Here is a 20,056-nt window from a genome sequence, read left to right as displayed (position 1 = left end):
CGGATCAAAAGTTACTGCCAAAAAACGAGAACCTGTGATTTCGACATTTTTCAGCAGGTGCTTTTTCCTTCGTAATTTCTCTCCTGTTGGTCCCACGCTCTTTCCGCTGCGTTTTCTGAGTTCCTGAGGGTCCAATTGGTCGGAAAAGGGTCATACAAATCGATTCTAAGACGAAAAATTTTTCGGTCAAAAAAAAAGGAAGGTTAACCCCTTTGTATTTTTGGCGAAAATTTTCGCGATTTTGAAAAGTGCTGGAATAAATTCTTTCTGGCACTATTCGGACGTAATTTTGCGAGAGAAATCGATTGGGCGCAGTTCCAATAGGCTGCGAGCATCAGATCAAGTTTCAAAACTGCAAAACAAGCATCAGTTTTGACATTATACCAGTCGTCGGACGATTGTCGCCATTCTCGTTTCCGTTGCACATCCGTAAGACGTATGTGTTCTACGAAGCCGCAAAAAACAAGCTTCACCTTATGAACGACGCATCATAAATGCTGATCGTGGAACGTAAAATTTGCGACGGTTTTTTGTGAACGAGGGGCAGAATAATTACAATCTCAGAAATTCAAGTTCTTGTTTATTTATTATGCTTTAATTCTAGTACAAGTGTTCGAGTGTCAGTGTATAGTCATTTATCACGTTGTTTAACGGAATGAAACTTTAAAACAAAGAGGAATGCAAAAACATCATGAAACATTACATTAGAAATCTTCCAATCATCAGAGGAAAGAGGTGTGCAGTATACAGTGTTTCAAGCATAATGTGAAAAATGCTTCACCAGATAGAGATTGTCATGGTTGTAACAGGTAGCTCAAGATTTTACGTGCGAAGAGGTTTAACACGCTTGCGTCAAGGTACGATGTATGATACATGGTATAGTGATGTCTTCATTTCAAGTATCTGGAATGAAAATGAACATCAGATGAAGTTTGACCCCATTTCCTGTGTGTCATTAACTGTTGGTCGGTTACTATTTTAGATCTTTATTTTGCAGCTCTGGGGGTCTAGCTAGTCTAGAAAGTGTCACACAAATCGATTCCGAGATGAAATAGTTATTTCCCAAAAAGTAATGCTAATAACTTCGGATTTTTGGCGAAATCTTTGACAATTTTGAAAAATACTTGAAAAATAAAATATATTATGGTATTTCTTCCATGTTTTACAAAGTTTGTTTCCAACGCTATTTCAAGCGTGTTTTATGTATATCTAAGGGTACAATTTTACGTTAACGTGTCTTACGAGGAAAACCATAGCGGTCGCAATCTGAAGTTGATAGCCCCAACGCTCCAGAAGTTACAGCTCATAAACCAAAAAATAGCTTTGTACTTTGGTATCGGTCTATCACGCAATACTGAGCTCCGCTCATTATGGATCGAAAAAAAATTGCAATAGGAAAAATTAATAATCATTATCCTTAAACCTGTCACAATTATTAGATGATTGTAAAACTTAACTACGATTTCGATTTGCACACTTCTCCAGTGTTCTCCGAATCTTTCGGACAAACTTGTTATACAATTCCTGGCCTTTGCCTCTGCTTGATAAACTCTTCAGGACAACTACAGTGGGGAGGAAAATGATTTTCTATTATGTCACAAGGTGAAGAATCCTCGTTCCGATATTCTTTCAATTATTACCAAGCTTTCTTGCATCTTATTACTCACTTGCTCACCAGCTACATTCTGCTGCGCTACCTCAGTTGCGACGTTATAGCGTCATCATAACAATTCAGTTCCTCGTCTGGTATTCTGGATGAAATATGCATCTTTTCCGTCGAAATTCCTCATTTTATTCATCCATTAAACGTCAATCTGTAAGATCCCATACGAATTTGAGCCTATAAAAGTATTTTGATACGAATTCCTCCTTTCCCGATGTATAAATTCAACCAGTAGCAAAACAGCGGTTAACGCGTTTTGGCATCCACCCGATTCGGTTGCAGGAAACACGGTCCACTTGACCCACCAAATTGGCGACAAGCCAGCATTTTTCTTGATGTCATTAGCCTCGTTGCAATAATCGTCTTTCCATCCGAGTCCACACCTCACCACACATCGATCATACTTGCGGATATCCTTCAGGAAAGCTTCAGTCATTGATCTGATCGAATGAATCGATTCTTTTTCTTGCGATTTCTCGTAGAATTCTCTTCCTACGTACTCTAATGTTCGTTAACGTCTCGCCCTTCCGGGCACCTTGTTTCCGGTCCGAAACAAAATTCGAGTTCAACTCCATACGAATTATGCGACAATGACGTAAAATCTCTTCCGTCAAGTGCATCTTATTTCGTACCGAAAACAAGGTTGCCGGAAGGGGAAGGCATTAATGAACATTGCTGTACGCAAGGTTTCAATTCTCATTTAGAAGATTCGAGCGCTGAATTTCTGTTCTTCTCAAGGTTAATTACAGCATGAAATATTTCTCAAAGTTTATTTATTCTCGGCAAAACGTAACGAGTTTTCAATGGTGAAAGGAAATTTCATTCAGATCGACATAACACAGCTGTATTGAATTGTTCAGCCACATTTATTGGCCGTGTAAACCAGCATGTACCTACACGTATACCTTCACCATCGTGTACATAGGTATACCTACTAGAAGCAGCAGGTGTCGCTAATTGCGCAAAAGCCCTCGGTTACGTTATCGCGAAACTCTTCATTGCAGGACAGTGAATAACTTTACCAGAGAGAGAGAGAGAGAGAGAGAGAGAGAGTAAAAAGCCGGAAAATTAAAGGTCAGGGTTGTTATTGACAGAACAATTTGGGCCTTTCGTGCGTGCAGGGAAGGGTGGACGGGGCTGATTTCTCCACTATGTAGGAATGGGGTTTTCCCTGGAATTTAACTTTCGGTTGAACGATTCGTTGTGGGACGGCTGGTAGCCGTTTGCATTGTAGGGGTGCCCCACCTTGATCGACGTTGGTGGAATCGTCGCATAGAGCGGGGCTATTGCGGCTGCATCAGGAATTCCCGTAACATGGAAATATACTTTAACCGCGCCTTTCAATTTCACCGACTGCATCCCCCCTCAGCCTCTGAGTCTGAACTTGTTATTGGCAAGCCAATTCGTCAGATGCATCGAATCGGGGACACACGCCATGCACATGAATGTGAAAAATCTATCGGTGCGTGTTTCTGGCCGTAAGCGAATTCAACAAACGGAATCAATTCCGTGTGTCTGCAGTCTATAAACTTTACCGATTGACTTTTACGGCGCAGGCAGATTGAAGACACTGTCGAAGACGATGAAAATGCAAGTATACTTTGAACGTTATAGATTAGCAAGTTTTACACGTCATCTCCGATTTCATATCCGTTTTTATATCTATACCCGTGTAAAACACCGTTTCTTCCGCAGTGTCGGATAATAAATTTAAAAAAGTTGAAATTTTTCAAGCGGCAATCGAGTTCAGATCTCTGTGAAAGTTGTAAAAATGAGCTGGTCTTTGCATTCCGACCCGCGAACCACGGCTCTTACTCGTTCTACTTTTTATCTTACTTCGTATAAATCCATGGGGGAAAGAAGGGGAAACGAAAAGGGAGTGGAAAATGGAAGAGTGGATATAAAAAAAAAAAAATAAGCGAAAGCTCAAGCGCACACTTAGAAAACAGAAGACAAAAGAAAAACAACGTTATCTTAATAACCTCACATCAAGTTCCTTGCCATTTTTGTTGTTTATATTTTCCAAGTATACCCAACATTGGATTATATAATGTGTCTACTTCTCAACTTTTAATATTATACAGCGTATTTATATTCCGCCTCAAGACGTCGCTGCGAATGGTTTTCTTTAAAAAAAAAGCCATTACCTGCGTGCATTTACAATTTATAATTCGATTCTCGCTTATTATTTACTTCACCGATTCAATCATCAATCATAGAATGGCGTGGATTCGTACAATAAATGGCTCCGCAAGGATGGAAATGTGGCGTCATTTTTTCTCAGAAATTGCATTAAATCCAAGCATTCACTGAATGTAACGTGAGGGGAAAAGTTTTTTGTGTTTTTTTTTTTTTTTATCTCTTCGCTTCTAATTATACGTGAGGCAATCTAGCGCTTTATTAATAAATCAAAATTTAGTACGAGACACGATCGATAACGATATTGTATCTTACAGGACGTCCATCACGTTTCGATAAGTAAATTAGATACTTAATTTTCATACAACGAATTCAATCCGCCACCGCAGACTGCCTATAGCCAACTGAATATTGCCTGCGGGGATTTTGCGCCGGCATGTAAATGTATACACACGGGTTTCTGAATAGCAGCGAACTATGAGCCAGACTTTTGACTTTTCAATTTGAAAATTAGTCGGACTCTGCTTCTGTGATGTTGATTTTTACCAGTCTATCCTGGACTACGCTTTTCAAAAGCTACGAATTCTGAAACGCTTCGGTTGGCACGCGGTTGCAGCCGAATGTGCGTGCATATAAACGTAAAATTTCAGTGGCTACTTATTCATCTATTTATTCCACCGAAAATACGAAGTTTGCCCTGCTCGCTTATACGTGTCTAGAAACAAATACTGAAGGGCTATTTTTCAACTTACAAGTAAGGTATCCCAGATCGATCTATTCGACTTGATTTTTTTTTTTTGTAATACGTCATAGTGGATTAAAAACTAAGCGACAGATTCAAAAAAAAACACGTGTCACTTAGTTTTTAGTCTACTATAACGTATTAAAAGAGAAATCGAGACGAAGAGATCGACCTGGGATACATTTCTTGTAAGTAAAAATTTCGTCAAATTATTCCGGAGCTAACAACCTGCAGCCGAGAGTTGAACCGTTGCTGATCTGTGGTGAAGAAGGGAATATTGTAAGAGAAGGAAATTAGAAACCCCTGAGCTTCTCTAGCCAAAGAAAAATTTTTCATTTGTTTGTTTGTGTACCGTGGCGGCTGGTGAGCACTTTACTCTTCACTTTTCCCTCGCAATCAGGGCGATCCCTTTCATCTCTGGTAAGTCAATCGTTAGATTCGAAGCACTAATGTCGAGCGATCCAATTGCCACCCTCTAGTTTCCCAGCTCTTTTCCATTTTGCATTTGTAACGATGTTTATTATATGCCTGAAAATATAACTCAGGATATACAAGGCGTAGTTGAATAGATTATACGAAATCATTTGATTTGAATATTCTTTGCTAAATCGAGAAATCGTTTGATTTAATATTTACTCTCAAGAATGCGCCGTTTCGTTCATTATATAATCCAAAATGGGCATAATTTATTACAAAACTGGATTATATAATTCTACGTTCATTCATTCGTACAGTTTTGGAATTCTTTTAGTAAATTAAAATACGCCTCTTTCGATTAACCTCTTCGTGATCATTCTCGTTTTTGATTAATCTGTTGTCTGACTTACCTTGTATTAAATGTGACCCAGCAGGTTTCGCAGTTCCGTGACATAATCTTGTCGGATAATTTTCCAATTATAGCGTCGATGTGCAAATTTTATGAGACCGTGGCCAATAGATATTCAATTTTTATGGACGAGGATTTTTCGATTGTTAATTTATGAGTAGGTGTACAGCGATTAATCCAACTTTCTCACTCCAACACCAGGTTATATGTTTGTATGACGAAACTGTCGAGTTTGCATACGTCAAATAATCACTTAAATTTATGAAGAGAATATGTACAATAAAATGACCAAACTTTGGACTACTACGAGGAATGATATTGATAGTCGGGCGTTTTCTCGTAAAGTGCCGTCTCGGTTCAACATATTTCTTCTCCTACCTACCCGTCCTACTTCGTTGCCTCAACCCCTTATTTGGCTTGACGCGGTCATATTTGAATCTCACAGGTTATCGCTGAAAACTAGCCTCCAGGGTTTGCAGGATCAAATGAAATCGAAGCGGACATTGTAACCCGAATTCGCGGATGAAAACAGCCCCCGAGTAATCCAGCCTCGTTACTGTAAACTCAACAGCTGTTATAAAGCCGATTCAGTTTCGTCGGGTGCCTTCAGGGGTGAAGTGCGAGTCGACATCCTGGCGTTCGCAGTGTCCTGATGGCGGTGTTGATTACGCTAATGGATTTCAGAAAAAGCATACCTACGCAGAGGCACTCTTGTCTTCGGAAAGACGACGAACCCCTTTTCTAATTGGCCGAAAATCCATCCCCGGCTTTAACTGCAAAAGCTAACGAATTTGAAACTGCGTAGGTACTCCGAGTGTCGAGCGACTGATGAATCCTGCCGGATGCCTGATACGTCACGTTTTTAGCGACGACTATATATCAATTCTTTCCACTAACTAATGCTTTGGAAAAAATATGAATCGAGCTCGATCCGCGTACTTTCAAACAAAATAAACCGTAATCGAATTCGTTAAAGGTCTTCGATGTATAAATTCGAAAAATTCTCGTCTCCGTCACTCGTCTATTCGCACAAATGGCTACAACCTTAACAGAATCTACGATCCGGTTATACCGATATCGCTGGGATGCTGTCTCTTCATCTACGCCGAGAGTGCTCCATTATTTATACCCGATTTCACGGTGCCCAAGGCAATTCGATAAAAATGTAATACAACGTAGTTCGAATCCCGATGATCCCCTTCGCCACCCCGCGACGCCCATCGACCCTCGGGAGGCGCCGCCCTCCTTCCTGGACCAGGAATCCTGGTTCTTCACGAGCCATGCAGCGGGTTTTGATGCCCGTGGTGATAAAGGGTAAAACAGTGACAGACGTCGGTCGCCTCGGTGTAATTGACGTCCGGAATTATACGCCCTGAGGATGTTTGCTGCCTCGATAGTGAAACGGATCCAAACGTCGTTTCGTCGGACCAATCAATTTTCGGTTGAACGGTTTGTCTGGCTCTGCATTCTCGTATCTTGTTAATCGTTCGTCTGGTCCGAGTTGCCGGATCTCCGTCTCAAATCACCGGCTACCATCGTTTCGGTGCGTGGAATCGATAAATATAAAACTGACTCTTTGACTTTTAATTAATTTATTCAATCGGGTTGGAGAAAATTAATTATTTGTATTCAATGATTTGTGATAACTTGATCGTTCTTTCAATTTTATATGCAGGATATGCCTGTAGAATTTATAGAAAAATGGCACTGTGCGAAAGCCTTATAATATTTTCGACGAATAGTAATAACGACAGATTGTTATCGTGTGATATATTTCGAGAAAAAAAAAAAAAAACGAAGGAGAAGAGAGATGTTAAAAAAAGGAAACAATTCCGCCAGCGTAAAACAAAGAAACAGAGAAAACGAGGGTAAATTATGGCGCTTCGAGAGTGAAAAATGAACGAATTTAACCAGTGTAAAGAATAGCAGGTGGTATTCGGTGCGTTCAATTGGTCACGATTGCTGCTCGACTATTTACACGTTATATTCGTTGGTGAAATCTGCACAAACCACCGACCGTTTTTTTTAACCAGTCGATAACGCTAGTATCCGGTATTTTAACGAAAAGAATTTTTCGACGGGTTCAAAGTTCGATACGTATTCAATGTCTGGTCAATTTTAGTTCAGAGAGAACCGATCGGTGGATTGTTGTTGCGTGTTGAATATTCACACAAGGCACAAGGGGAAAAGTGCTGGACCGGCGATGCGGTGTTTGGCTTTAATCATTCCTACGCAACCGTATGTTTCATACAGAAACTCGGATCGGTAAGATTGACTGGGCTGAATAAATATTTTTGCAATTATGGTGGAAGCGAAGGTTTCGGACTCAGTCCATCAGGATCAGCGCTTGATGAGTTAAAAACATTGGAACTTGGAGACACGTACGTAAAAATAAACGTTGCGCGTTCGGTGTGACCATTAAGATAAACATTCGTCCACCATTCGCGCTTGTGTAATACCATAATCTCCTCTCGATTGACATTTTTATATCGACAAATTGTTCTGCTGTACAAAATGAAAAACCTTACGGAAGGTTTGCCGCTTTTAAGGTGGATGAAAAATGCTTTGAAACTCATTCCGAACAAGGAACAGAGGCTCTCTTATACTCAGCTGTCCCAACCCATACGCGTGCAATGAAGTTATCAATCTGTGCCAGGGAGCTTAATGTCCCGGTCGGTCTCCTTAACAAGCACAGTATTCACCACATGAGCGTGGCGATGATTCTCGGTGATAAGTGAGAGCGCCTCTTCGGAGGGGCGATTTTTCGCCCAAAGATGAATCTCAGCGTCGCTTTGGCACGGTCAATTGGACTCAGGGGACGCGTGGCGGAATATATTTTTCGGAAAAGCGTTACAAATGGTTCAGGGTATGGTAATTAATTCCATCATTAGCTCGAAGAGGAGAGATGAACCGGGTTCAAACGAGGCTGGCGTCTACCCGGCTCTGGAACTACGCCCGAGGTCAATTAGTCTTAATTAGCGCTTTAAAATCCACACCCCGCTAGTTTGTACACCCGTTAAATATTTCGCCCGATCCCCTCCCCGCCCCTCACTTTGTTCTACTCGCAAGGGGCGAGCGGAAGGCGCGGAAGGAAAATATTCGAGCGAACCGGGCGGAACGTTTCGCCGCCTTTTCCTTCTTGCGGTTAATGAAAAGCTTCAAAGCTCCGGGTCGAGGAGAGAACCCTGAGAAAATGCGACCCTCTAACACACGGGAATCGAGTGACAGTCAAAAGGCAAAAGAGTTGGAGTTTTTCCCCGCGTGACATTAAATCAGGGTGCGTGAGGGTGCGTGAATTGCACCGTGGAGCCAAAGCTCTATATTCGCTGTCGCGTGTCAAACGCTCGTTATATTCACCCAGAGCTGTGAAATGGTTTAACCCGGCAGGTAAGATTTATTACACGTTTTCAGCTCTACGCCAGGAGTCGCATTCTGTAATTTAAAAATTTATATAAATGAGATTTTAGCAAATTTGGTACATGATACATGTAAATTTTTGTCGTTATTATTACGATACACGAATTTCATTTTATCTTATCGTCTTAGTCTTACTCGATCAAACTTGTACTCCAAAAATTCGCGCGGTACTTGACAAGTTTTTTTAAATATTTTTTTATTAGTCATAAATAAATCCTGAAAATTTTTTTATGTCACGTTGAAACTACGTTCGTGCAAGGTTTTACCGCCTTATGCAGGGCAACTGGACAAACACGGATTGTTTACCGAATCGCGGACGTTCCGACATCTCTGCGCAGGCTTCGAAACCACCGAGAATTATCTTCAAGCTGGTATTACACGGTTCAACAATAATCTCCTTCGAATCGCAAATTATTTTTTAATTTCTCATTGCTTCGTTACGGACGACAGCGCAATAGAAAAAGAAACAATTTCGTAATTTTAAAGAGCTTCAAACTACTATAAAAAAAAAAGAAATACGCGTCTCGATTTTAAACGACGAAACTTTCCAAACGAGCAAATAGTCGTACTATAATTGCAGAAGAAATTTTAGAGATAAAAACAATTCAGCACCGTGACTGCGATGTATTATTGAATGATTGAAATGCCTTTTTACCACGCGAATAAATATTCAAGCATCTCCGCGCGAGAAGTCGTTAAATTGCAAAATAAACATTCGGAGATGGAATTCGAGTCTTCGGGAGAGTCTATGGCATTATAAATGGTTGTTCAAGTTGTGAGACGGTTACGTTCGAGCTTACGTTTAGCGAATGACTTTGTTCGCAAACGCATATATATATATATATATATATATATATATATATATATATGTATGTGTGTGTGTGTGCCGGTAATTCAAGGCGAGATGATCCGTAAATCAGCGAAGATTATTACCGTTCAAATTCGTGTCATCGACACAGATTCGTTGCCGCCATGCTGCTGCAAAAACGAAAGTCAATCCGCCATCGATTACTACCAAACACCTATCTCACATGACAGCTCGGTTATTTGACATTTGATATTCGATAGTGGAAAACTCTCTCGCCGAAAGATTAAGCAAGAGCAGTCCAAACGAAACACAATCAGCGAACAGCTATTACACAATTTATAGTGTCTGCTACACCTTGAGCTGCGAAATTTTTTTCCCCCGATTTATGTTTTTTTTCTTCTCATTTTCTCTTCCTTTGCTTTTTGAAAAAGTTGTTTGTGATAATTCTAAGACGCACCCGCAGAAAACGATTAATCACTGTTGGTCTTAAAACGAGTGGCATTGACCCATTATACACACACACGCATATATATATATATATATATATATATATATAAATACGAAGTTTTGCACAGCACCTTAAAAAATGAATAGCGAAAAGTACCGCGGGTTACCGCTCGTATCATTATATCTTTACGTACGGTGAATTTGTGGAACACTTGCGAGGAATAACGTCTGCAAGGCCACCGCAATAATACCTGAATGCCATTCTTCGGTCTCGCCAATTATTACCGGCTTACATATTATTTGATCTTTAATACACGGTAATTTGATGTCTCATGCCGCGCTGGCCCTTTCGCTTTTCTCTGCCAATTTGAGGGTCGTTTTGTCTGGGAGAAACAAAAAAAAAAAATAAAAAAAATTCAAAAATCTTAAAATTGCAACAGCTTTGTTCCCGAAGATCAGATCGTAACCGTAACCGCATGTAATCATTACCCGCACTGCGGAGTTTTTTCGAACAATCTCAAATCGCGGTCCAATTGTGTTATTTGCCGAGATCCTCGCCCAGAGAGAATCGAAAGTGAAGGTTATGGTGGAATCGTCCAGGAGTCGAGTTGAGCTGTGATTGGCCGGGTACCCGAGACGGGTGTTTTACATTAACTTCATTGCTGCATGTTTGACCGTAAGTGCATCGACCAAAACCATCAGTACACGGTACGAAGCCGCTTTTGAAGCGACGCGTTTTTTTTCTACGCCAAAACCGTTGCGATCTACGTCAGTTGATAAAATCGGCGACGAATAAATGGCCGGAAAACCGCAGAGTTTCTTTCCCGTGTATCGGAAATCAAAAAGCTTCGAGATCGGTGCCGTGAATTTTCTTTCAGAACGAACAAAGCGGACAAAAATCACCGCGTGACACCGGAATTTTTCAATTAATCACAAGATACAAAGTTTACATACATATATATATGTGTATATATATATATGTGTATACATACGCGTATAAGCATTGACATATTTCATTCGCCTCGTGGGAATGAATAAAACCAGGTGAGTCTACGGTTCGTGAGTTACGAATACGAATTTGGTATTCAGCCTTGTTTCACTCCTGCATGTCGCCATAAATCATCGCATCTATCATCTGACGATTTCTTTGTACCGTGAAACGCAAGCTTGCTTTCTCATCCCGATTCAGCGAGATTACAAACACGCGTCTTGCCGGGCCCTTATGTTGAAATTGCTTTGGTACCTTACGTTGCGACGGAGCTCGCGATTAACGTGGGGGGGAAAAAAAAAGAAACGAATAGCACGTATCGCAGCCTTAACAAGGTGTTAATTAAAATCGTATACCAAATAACCCTGGAGAAGAGAAGACGAGGTGCTCGGTATAAATGCCGGAGAGAAATTAACTCCTGACTTTACTGCTGCTGCTTCGGGCGCGAAGTGACAGAAAAAGAAAAAAGAAAAAAATTAAGAGAACCAACAGTCGGAGATATAGAATAGAAATTAGACTACGGTACGGTTGAAAGGAAGAAAGAAGAGTTGAAATTCTATTCTGTAACAGGCGTAGAATTTTACACGTGTATACGTATATCGCAACTCCAGTCGGCAAAGAAAGGCCGAATGGTCCGCTGATGGTAGTAATTAGAGGCATTGGAAGACATTGGGAGAAAAAGAAAAGAACTGTGATAAATAATAAAGTAGCAAATGACCTGAACACTGGAATTCAAATGACCTTTGTTAGGCGGTTGCAGCAATATTTTCTCCGTTCTAGCTTGTTTTACAATCGTTATTATCATCTCGTTGATCGCACGGTAATATCTGTTAAGCGATGCGCAATCAGTTCTTGCTCCAGGGCTTAAAATATTAAAGTTTCCGAGTAAACAAAGGTGTTAGATTTTTCAAGATTAACGACTTCGTCGGATTCATTTAACGCTAATTACACACTCGATACTCGGGTGGATACAACTACTTAAGCCGACCATTACGCACCTTGACCATTTGTCAAATCGACTAATCACGCATGTTCATTTAAATAATCATTGTCGGACCCCGGCCAAGGCCGCAGCGGACCTTCATTTATGGATCAAATCTAGTTCAAGTACACTTGGATTAAATTACATTCACGGAAATGACCGATATAGATTTCGACCAAATTTCGTACCAATGGAATTATGGAAGTTGTTGAGCTTGTTTCTGATAGTCGATAAAATCCTTTAAATGTCAAAAATTTCCAAAGATTATCATCGTCGACGTTATGTCCACATATCGATTTTGTCACACTTCGTATGTTTGCTTTCACTGTCGGCAGAGCAGTCTATTAGTTTAGTAGTTCGCGAAGTCTGTAATCAAGGACTCAATTATCCTTCGGGAACCTTGATCAAAATCTGTATCTACGGAAAATGTAAATCAGATTAAGCCGGTAGATCCTATTTCCGTTTGAGTATAATCAACTAATTTAATTAACGGGTTGAATCAGTCGTTCTTTGTACCATTCAATGCGACGTTAACACCAATTAGCGCCTCGATTAGACATCGACAAACATTAACCGTAACATAAATCTCTCTGTGCGCGTTGCTGCGGGTGCAAATTGTGCGAAACGACGTGTAAAGCAACGTTTTATGTAACCGGGATGAAATCTGGATCACAAAGTCGAAGGTCTTCCCGTTCACGCATACTTGGCCTGAATTTTGACCAGCGAATATGCAGAAGCTATTGAACTCTTTCATGGTCAGTCAATTTTCACTCGATTAGGTACATTTCGTGCGTATCTGGAGTGAAAACAGTTTGACAAATGAACACGGATACGTTTGGAGGTGCGGTGAAAAGAAAATGTCACGCACCGTATGTGTCTGTATAATCTTTACGATCTTGATTATACCCATAGAGGCGGGTTTAAGTGAGCGAGAAAAGTCTTTGCACTTTGTATTGTACATACTTAAGGCAGCTGAGTCAGTCGTGTTAATCGAACGCGGGTGAAACAAGGAAAAATTGACAAAGGATTAAATAAACCGATAGGTACGCGTGCCGAAGCAGTTCCACATATCGAACCCAGTTGCAGTTTGAATACGTATACATAAAAGATGATTAGCTAAGCGTGACAACTTTATTGTAAGCATAATTTCGTCATTAACCGGCAACGGTAAATAAATGCCTGATGCAGCTCGCCTTTCTACGTGTAACCGTCCGTCGAGCTACGACTACGGTGATTTATTTCGTCGCACGGTTATACGCAACGTCCATTTGGCTTAGAAAATTAAAAACGACGCGTTCTAACTTATTATACGCAAAGCTCCGCCCTTGAGCCTCAGGCTTCAGGGATAACAGTACCTATACCTACACAATCCTCAAGATCACCGATTTATTTTTCCCTGTCCCAGTCATCCTTGTTATTAGTGGTCCCTATCCCCTCATTGGACACGTGTCACGTGGCGAGAGAAGTGATTATACGTTGGTCAGTTGCGCGCTGATAGCTGGACCAAGATCGTCAGAGCATCAAAAAACGTCGAGGCTTCAACACTGTCCGTGCGAATAGAAATTCTCTCAATCACTTCGGTCAATTACGAAAAATCTCCCGTCAAATTACGCGGCGTTTACTTATTATTTATTTATTTATTTTCATTCTTTTTTTTCCTTTTTTTCCCTTCTCGCAATCAAACCGTTTTTTATGTCTTCTCGTTACCGGCTCGCAATAAATCCACGCACACGCGAGTGCAAAAGTCGGAAAGTTAATTGCGATTAACACGTGAATACAAGCTTGTGAAACAATTAATTACGCCCAACGAATGCGTGTAATTACAAGCACGACAAACCGCACGGTTATGGATCACGATCCTCTTCCACGTTAATAATTCCTAACGAATATTATCCCCCCCCCCCCCCCTCTCTTGACTCACTTACACCACGTCCTCGTTCTCGCCCTATGAATAAAATTATAAATCCCCGAGCTTTTTTGTCGGGCAGAATGGCTCGCGGTGCGATCCTCGCCCTCATCCTCGTCGGCCTAGCTAAGACGAAACGCGTCTTAGCTCAGCAGGAATATTCGGCAACGTCTTCGCTCGTGGATGAAGATTACACGGACAACGCTATAGACCTCGTGCCAACCACGACCTCATCCCTCGAGGATTTTTTACTCACGATCTCGAACCCCTTTCGGATTTTCAACCGCCCCGAGGACCAACTTGATCGCAATACCGAACGTTTCTTCCTCGGTTTGCCGCCGGGAATACGTGAGGTATTTTTTGCCGGTCGTTCCATCACTCAGAACGGATTTGGCCAAGTCATGAATCAATACCGGAAACGCATTCAGGCCATTTTTCCTGGTGAGTGTTTTTCTTTTCAACCTATTTTTACTTGCGTTTCATACACCTTTATTCCTAAATCTGATATGTTTTATGCATATCAGTTTTCAAGCTGCGCGAAATGAGCAATAACGTAGATTTTACATCTCCTGTGGTGAATACATGGACACCAGATTTTTGTTACAAAATTTACAAAACCAATGTTAAGAGTTATGCAGATCAATGACAATTGATGTAGATTTGACTCGAAAAAAGTGCTGTCCGTACATTCACCACAGGAGATGTAAAATCAACGTTACATTTTTTTCAATGTCGATTCTCCCAATTTATTATCCTTGGATAAAGCCTCGTTTTTTTTTTTTTTCCAACTGCTTCGGATTTTACCTCCGTAATTGTCGGCGACGACTGACACAATTTTTGACGAACGGATCGCGCGTGTCACGTGACAAATAATAACGATATTACGCTTGCTGTGCCATCATTATTATGCAGCGTTGCGTTCTTCTCGGTTGCTGCAGGTAACTTTAAGCGACACTAGATTTTCCCTCACGTCACGTTTATTTCGCTTAATTAGAGGCTGATTATAAAGCGGAACGCGTAGCGCTTGAAATACTTCCGTTTTACCCCCAAGACGAGATAAAAAAAATAATCTCGTGGTTAATCGCTTTTTTCATTCGTGTCTGCCTTTTCTTCATATTCTTCGTTTTATTTATTATCAAACGTTCTTATTCCCGTCGTGCATTGTCGTTAAATAACTTCAGGCTATGAAAACGTTGTTATATCCGTACAATGAAAATGATTTTTTTTTAAACTCGCGCCAGTGTGACTAGAATAAATTTCCATTCGGTCCATTTTTACTACCACTTTACGCAACGAATGAAACGAATGAAACGAACAACTGCATTGCCTCAAGTAATATGGTTGAATTTTACGATATTCGATTATGTCAACGATTAACTAAATTATTACTGTACCAATTACTATCAAAATTCACGCCTGACAAGCTGTTACAATTTGAATATTATTTGCGAACAAATCGTATTTCCCGATCTCACGTATCACATTATACATATTTGAATTATATTCTAGCTTCATACGTAATACACCGGAGTAAAAAATAATGGTTTCACGCAGTAGCGTTTAAAAGTATTTTGACAACATGAAATTGTTTGATATTTTGATCAATAATTTGTCTTACATTTATTCATTTTGATATAATTTTCTTACAATCGTGGGTTAAGGCTTCTGCACTTATTTAGAACGTCCGATTTCATTGAATAAAAAATATTATTGTTTCTTTGTTATTTTATATTTCTTTGTAATCGACCGAATTACCATCCTTGTAAAAATACTTTTTAGCACTACTGCTGTGTATATGATATACATTTGCAACGGATGCGTCAAATAGCTGGATTTCAATACCGAAAACGATACTCGATTCGTCGCGTCCGTTTATATGACCCATAAATTAAACGGCAGAGCAATTGGTAATTATTATTCGCGTTCCGTGGTTCGAATTAATCGATGCATGAAAAAGCATCCGACGTACCGAAAACCGTGAATCGAGCAATGCCGCGTTTCCCGAATTGCCTAAAATAATTACATACGACTCCCGAGGAATTACCGAATTGCAGATATAACATACCTAAACGACACAGTTATTAAACACGGAACGTGCGATATAACGAATGAACGTTAACGGTAATAATAATTGCCGATAATTCGATTCCATTATGCGCTACGAGTGGTGGGATTAAATTATAACACTCCGTTAGCTCGACGTGGGAATGAAACGATCCGGAAATATGCATTTTTCTAAATTCCCCCAGGAACCCGTTGGTGCGGCAGCGGAGACGTGGCTCGCAGCCCAAACGACATCGGGATCTTCAGCCTGACCGACACCTGCTGCAGAACACACGATGCTTGTCCGGAATACGTACTCGCCGGAAGTAGCAGCAGGGGTTTGAAAAACAACGGGATATTTGCCAGGTATTGCGTAAACGAAACGAATTCGAATAAATGAGATTTTCGATTAATCAGCGATTTGGATCGATCGTTTTTCGGATCAATCGAAAGCGTCGATCAATCGCACATCGCTGATATATGTAAATCATGTTCTCGGCAATGCGGGTGGAGAAAAAGGTCTCGGAGGAATCACCTCAGCCTCACGAATTGTCGTTGATATTTACTAGTTACAAGGCGAAGAGTGAGGAAAAAAGAACACGAAACAACTCGTCATTCACTCGAGATGAAGCCAATGGTGCTTCCAAGGTCTTCGCTACCGATCGTGTTGCAATATTATACCGATGGCCACTCAGCCTGTCGCAAGTCTGTCGTCATTCGGTTTTGCCCACTGGTTTCTGGACCGAAATGACAACTGAATTCGGTAGGAGAGAATGAAACCGAAGTTATAAGGGGGTCGACGATTCGCAGGGTGGAGGAACTTTGGCTTAATACCTTAAAGCGGACGGCGCGTGGTGCGAATAAGGATCGACGCACGGTTTTTAGTCTGACGAAATTATTGGGTTCATAAATACGATCCTATGTCAAATATGGACGTTCAACCGATTATTTATACCGATAATATGGGGACATATTGTATGTTGAAAGCGGGTAAACTTAACGTCTAGACTCGATTAAGAAAAGTCTTGATTATTAGCTTATCATGCCAACAGCTAACGGGTCTTACGAAATTTCACAAATTCCGTTAATTTTCCTGAACGCGGAGGAAAAAAATAAGCTTTAAATCACACGATTAGAAGGTGCGGGGGCTTAATGGGATTTAAGGTTGAAATGTTTACGGTTATTTTTTCGCCCGAGGTATAACGAGTGCCCGTGAGACTATGATTTCGTTCCGAATGTAACACCGAATCTGATGCCAATTTTTCTAATCGATAATGAAAAGTTATTCCGCAGGTTATTCAACCCCGGTTAATTTTACGCACACATTTTTTTGTATCTCAACACTTGTGATTATCGCGGAGAAAGCGCGAAAATAACGTGCAAAATTACAAGCAAACAGATGAACTTCTAACTGCAGGATTTTCTGGATCCAGGAAATTATTTGTTCAATGTTAAATTACATCCAGACGAATACGTTTACTCTCAAAAAATAAAACTGAACATGAATTAAAAGCGAATTTGCATCGCGGAAAAAGTAATTCACGTGCCAATTCTTACAGTGAGCCTGAAAATTCATATCGCAGTAATAATTACGAGCCCTGTAACAAATTTCAAGTTTGTCAATTTTTAAAGGTCAAGATGAAACTTGCGATATGATGCGGAACAAAATGAATGCAATCTTAGGAATAAATGTATGCGTTAATATACAACGGTTAATATATTATTGTTAAGAACCGTGCGGCGATGTTGATAATTGCAAAACAGTATCTTGGCCTGATCTGGTTATCTGTATTAAAAAAAAAAAAACGAACAACACGAACATAAAATGAACTCGCATTAAGACACGATTTGATTATTTTTTTTTAGATCCCACTGTTCGTGCGACGAAGAATTTTACCAGTGTTTGAAAAACACGCACACACTGATAGCGAAGAAAATCGGTATCACTTACTTCGACGTCCTTCAGCCACAGTGTTTCAAACTTGAATATCCGATCAAGCGGTGCTTGCGATTCACGAGGTAATTTTGATCCGCGAATAACGACGGACAAGCGGCGAATTGTTGAGGAAATATTTTGTCACGCGATCTTATGGATTTTATTATTTTCACTCACAGTTTTCCGGGGACAAAAAGATGCGTTTTGTACGAATTCGACACTTCTGGCAACAAGACGTGGCAGTGGTTTGACAACGCCCATTTTCTCGGACACTTTTAATTGAAGAATTAATTACGGTGTCTCTTGTAGCGTTCAAATTTTTAATAATTTTGTTACGTACGCTGGATGCGCGATTTTATTTATTGCTTCTTTAATCACGTTAGCTGATTTATTAGCTGCGTAAAGATCACACATTTGTGCTAAAAACTTTATACATTATAAGCTACTCTATTATTTTCACTAATTTATTTCTACTAGCCGCTAGTCTTTCATTCGAAAAAATACTCATTCATTCTAACTTGTCGATTATCGCACGCAACCACAAGTAACTAAGTAAACTGTAATGTGAAAGACTGAAGATGTTTGAAGAACGGGCTTTTTTTTTCATTTTACGGAATAATCCGTTATTGGATATTAAAAACAAACACGTGTACTTCGTATATGTATACCTATAACCACGAAAACGCGGAACTGTTTTATCTTGTCTCCGTTTTTTTTCTTTTCTTTACATATTATAAATAATTTATTACACTGAAATTGTGTGACAATACTATAATATAGATAGATATACAATAAAATTCAGAGAATGTGTAAGTATGGTTGATTTTTTTAAACTTGAACAAGCGCGCAACTTTACGCGATATCTTTTCAGTCACTTCTGATTTTCATCTATTTATTTATTTATTTATTTATTTTCTTTGTTTCCTTTTTATATATTTTTTCACATCACGGCGGAGTGTCTATCCGACGTTCAATGTACGGTCTGTGAAGGAAAAGAACGCGATGAACAAAAAATATTAATGGAGAGAAGAGACTAATTAAAAATATCTGCAACAGAGTTTGAAAATAATTTTCCTACAATGTAATATGTGCGAATTAACAAATCGTTCATGAATGATGGCGAAAGTGATAGAAAGAAAAAAAAAATATGTCTCAATTATATAATATTTAAGTTTAGTTTAAATAAATAATTATCCATGTATTATACTCTATGAAATACGCTTTCGCAGATATTTATACCGTATAATAATAATATTGATGTACATACATTCATATATATATATGTAAATATATATATATATGTATATATATATAATATAATATCGTATGAACCGTTTCATTTATGTATCATAAAACTTCATTATCATACAACTTTAATCAACAATAAATATAATGTACGTTATGTACCTATATTAATATTTCAAAATAAAACGGAGATTCAACTATGTTTTGTATATATATATATATATATATATATATATGTATATATGTATACTATATACCTATGTCCTTGTATAATTAGGTAAGGCTAGAGTGCGGAATTTTTATCTACCTAACAATTTTATACTCTATATATTATATATAATGTATATGTATTTAATAATCACCAACAACGTCTAGGATATCATATAATATACGCGTCTGATTTAGCAGCTGGTCTCAAATCCTGCCGAAATCTGAATTCAATGTTTTATTTTTTCACAGTTCATTGCGTTCACCTCTCTAATTATCTTTTTCTTATTTTTAATTTACCGATTTTGCATACATGACGATTTTGTATATAATTATGTATACGCATGTATGTAACATGTGTAATCAATTTCCTGCGAAGTTTAGTTAAAGCCGCTATTGTTACCCGCAAGTTGTAACGTTTGCAAGCCTCTGGCACCATCTAGTTAATAATATCGTATGGATAATAATTCGCTTATGCATATAATTATATATACACACACGCACACACACACACAGAGGCGTACTAGGTAAGTATGTATGTATATATGCTTCGATTATCCGTTTTAAAATTTTATTTTTCTTCCGGCTAAAATTTGATGTATAATATAATCCGTAATATAATAACTTATTGCGATATTAGCTACTTTTTAATTTTTAGATTATATTGGAAAAGCGTGGACGTATCGGATGAAATTGCAATTTAGCGT

At 39.3% G+C, this 20,056-nt stretch overlaps 1 protein-coding gene across 5 annotated transcripts; it reads left to right on the top strand.

Annotated features, from left to right (window-relative positions):
- Positions 1-10,699: 10,699 nt before the first annotated feature.
- LOC124305332 (phospholipase A2-like) lies at positions 10,700-18,926 on the top strand. 5 transcript variants are annotated; one of them, XM_046764636.1, is made up of 5 exons: positions 10,700-10,718; positions 14,001-14,359; positions 16,168-16,327; positions 17,828-17,980; positions 18,077-18,926. In XM_046764636.1, exons 2-5 carry the CDS (start codon positions 14,002-14,004, stop codon positions 18,174-18,176), a joined length of 771 nt encoding a protein of 256 aa, XP_046620592.1. In that variant the 5' UTR covers positions 10,700-10,718; position 14,001; the 3' UTR covers positions 18,177-18,926. The 5 variants fall into 5 exon arrangements, with proteins under 5 accessions (XP_046620592.1, XP_046620589.1, XP_046620591.1 ...); XM_046764633.1 differs by lacking the exon at positions 10,700-10,718 and adding an exon at positions 10,986-11,086; XM_046764635.1 differs by lacking the exon at positions 10,700-10,718 and adding an exon at positions 12,997-13,055.
- Positions 18,927-20,056: the final 1,130 nt, after the last annotated feature.

Source organism: Neodiprion virginianus, chromosome 5 (assembly GCF_021901495.1).
Source record: "Neodiprion virginianus isolate iyNeoVirg1 chromosome 5, iyNeoVirg1.1, whole genome shotgun sequence".
Lineage (NCBI taxonomy): Eukaryota > Metazoa > Arthropoda > Insecta > Hymenoptera > Diprionidae > Neodiprion > Neodiprion virginianus.
This window is presented reverse-complemented; position numbering and strand designations above follow the sequence as displayed.

Coding starts and splice junctions, on each gene's coding strand:
- LOC124305332 (XM_046764632.1), top strand. CDS start 13,960: ATGAATAAAATTATAAATCCCCGAGCTTTTTTGTCGGGCAGAATGGCT. Junction 14,360..16,167: donor CATTCAGGCCATTTTTCCTG/GTGAGTGTTTTT, acceptor AAATTCCCCCAG/GAACCCGTTGGTGCGGCAGC. Junction 16,328..17,827: donor AACAACGGGATATTTGCCAG/GTATTGCGTAAA, acceptor ATTTTTTTTTAG/ATCCCACTGTTCGTGCGACG.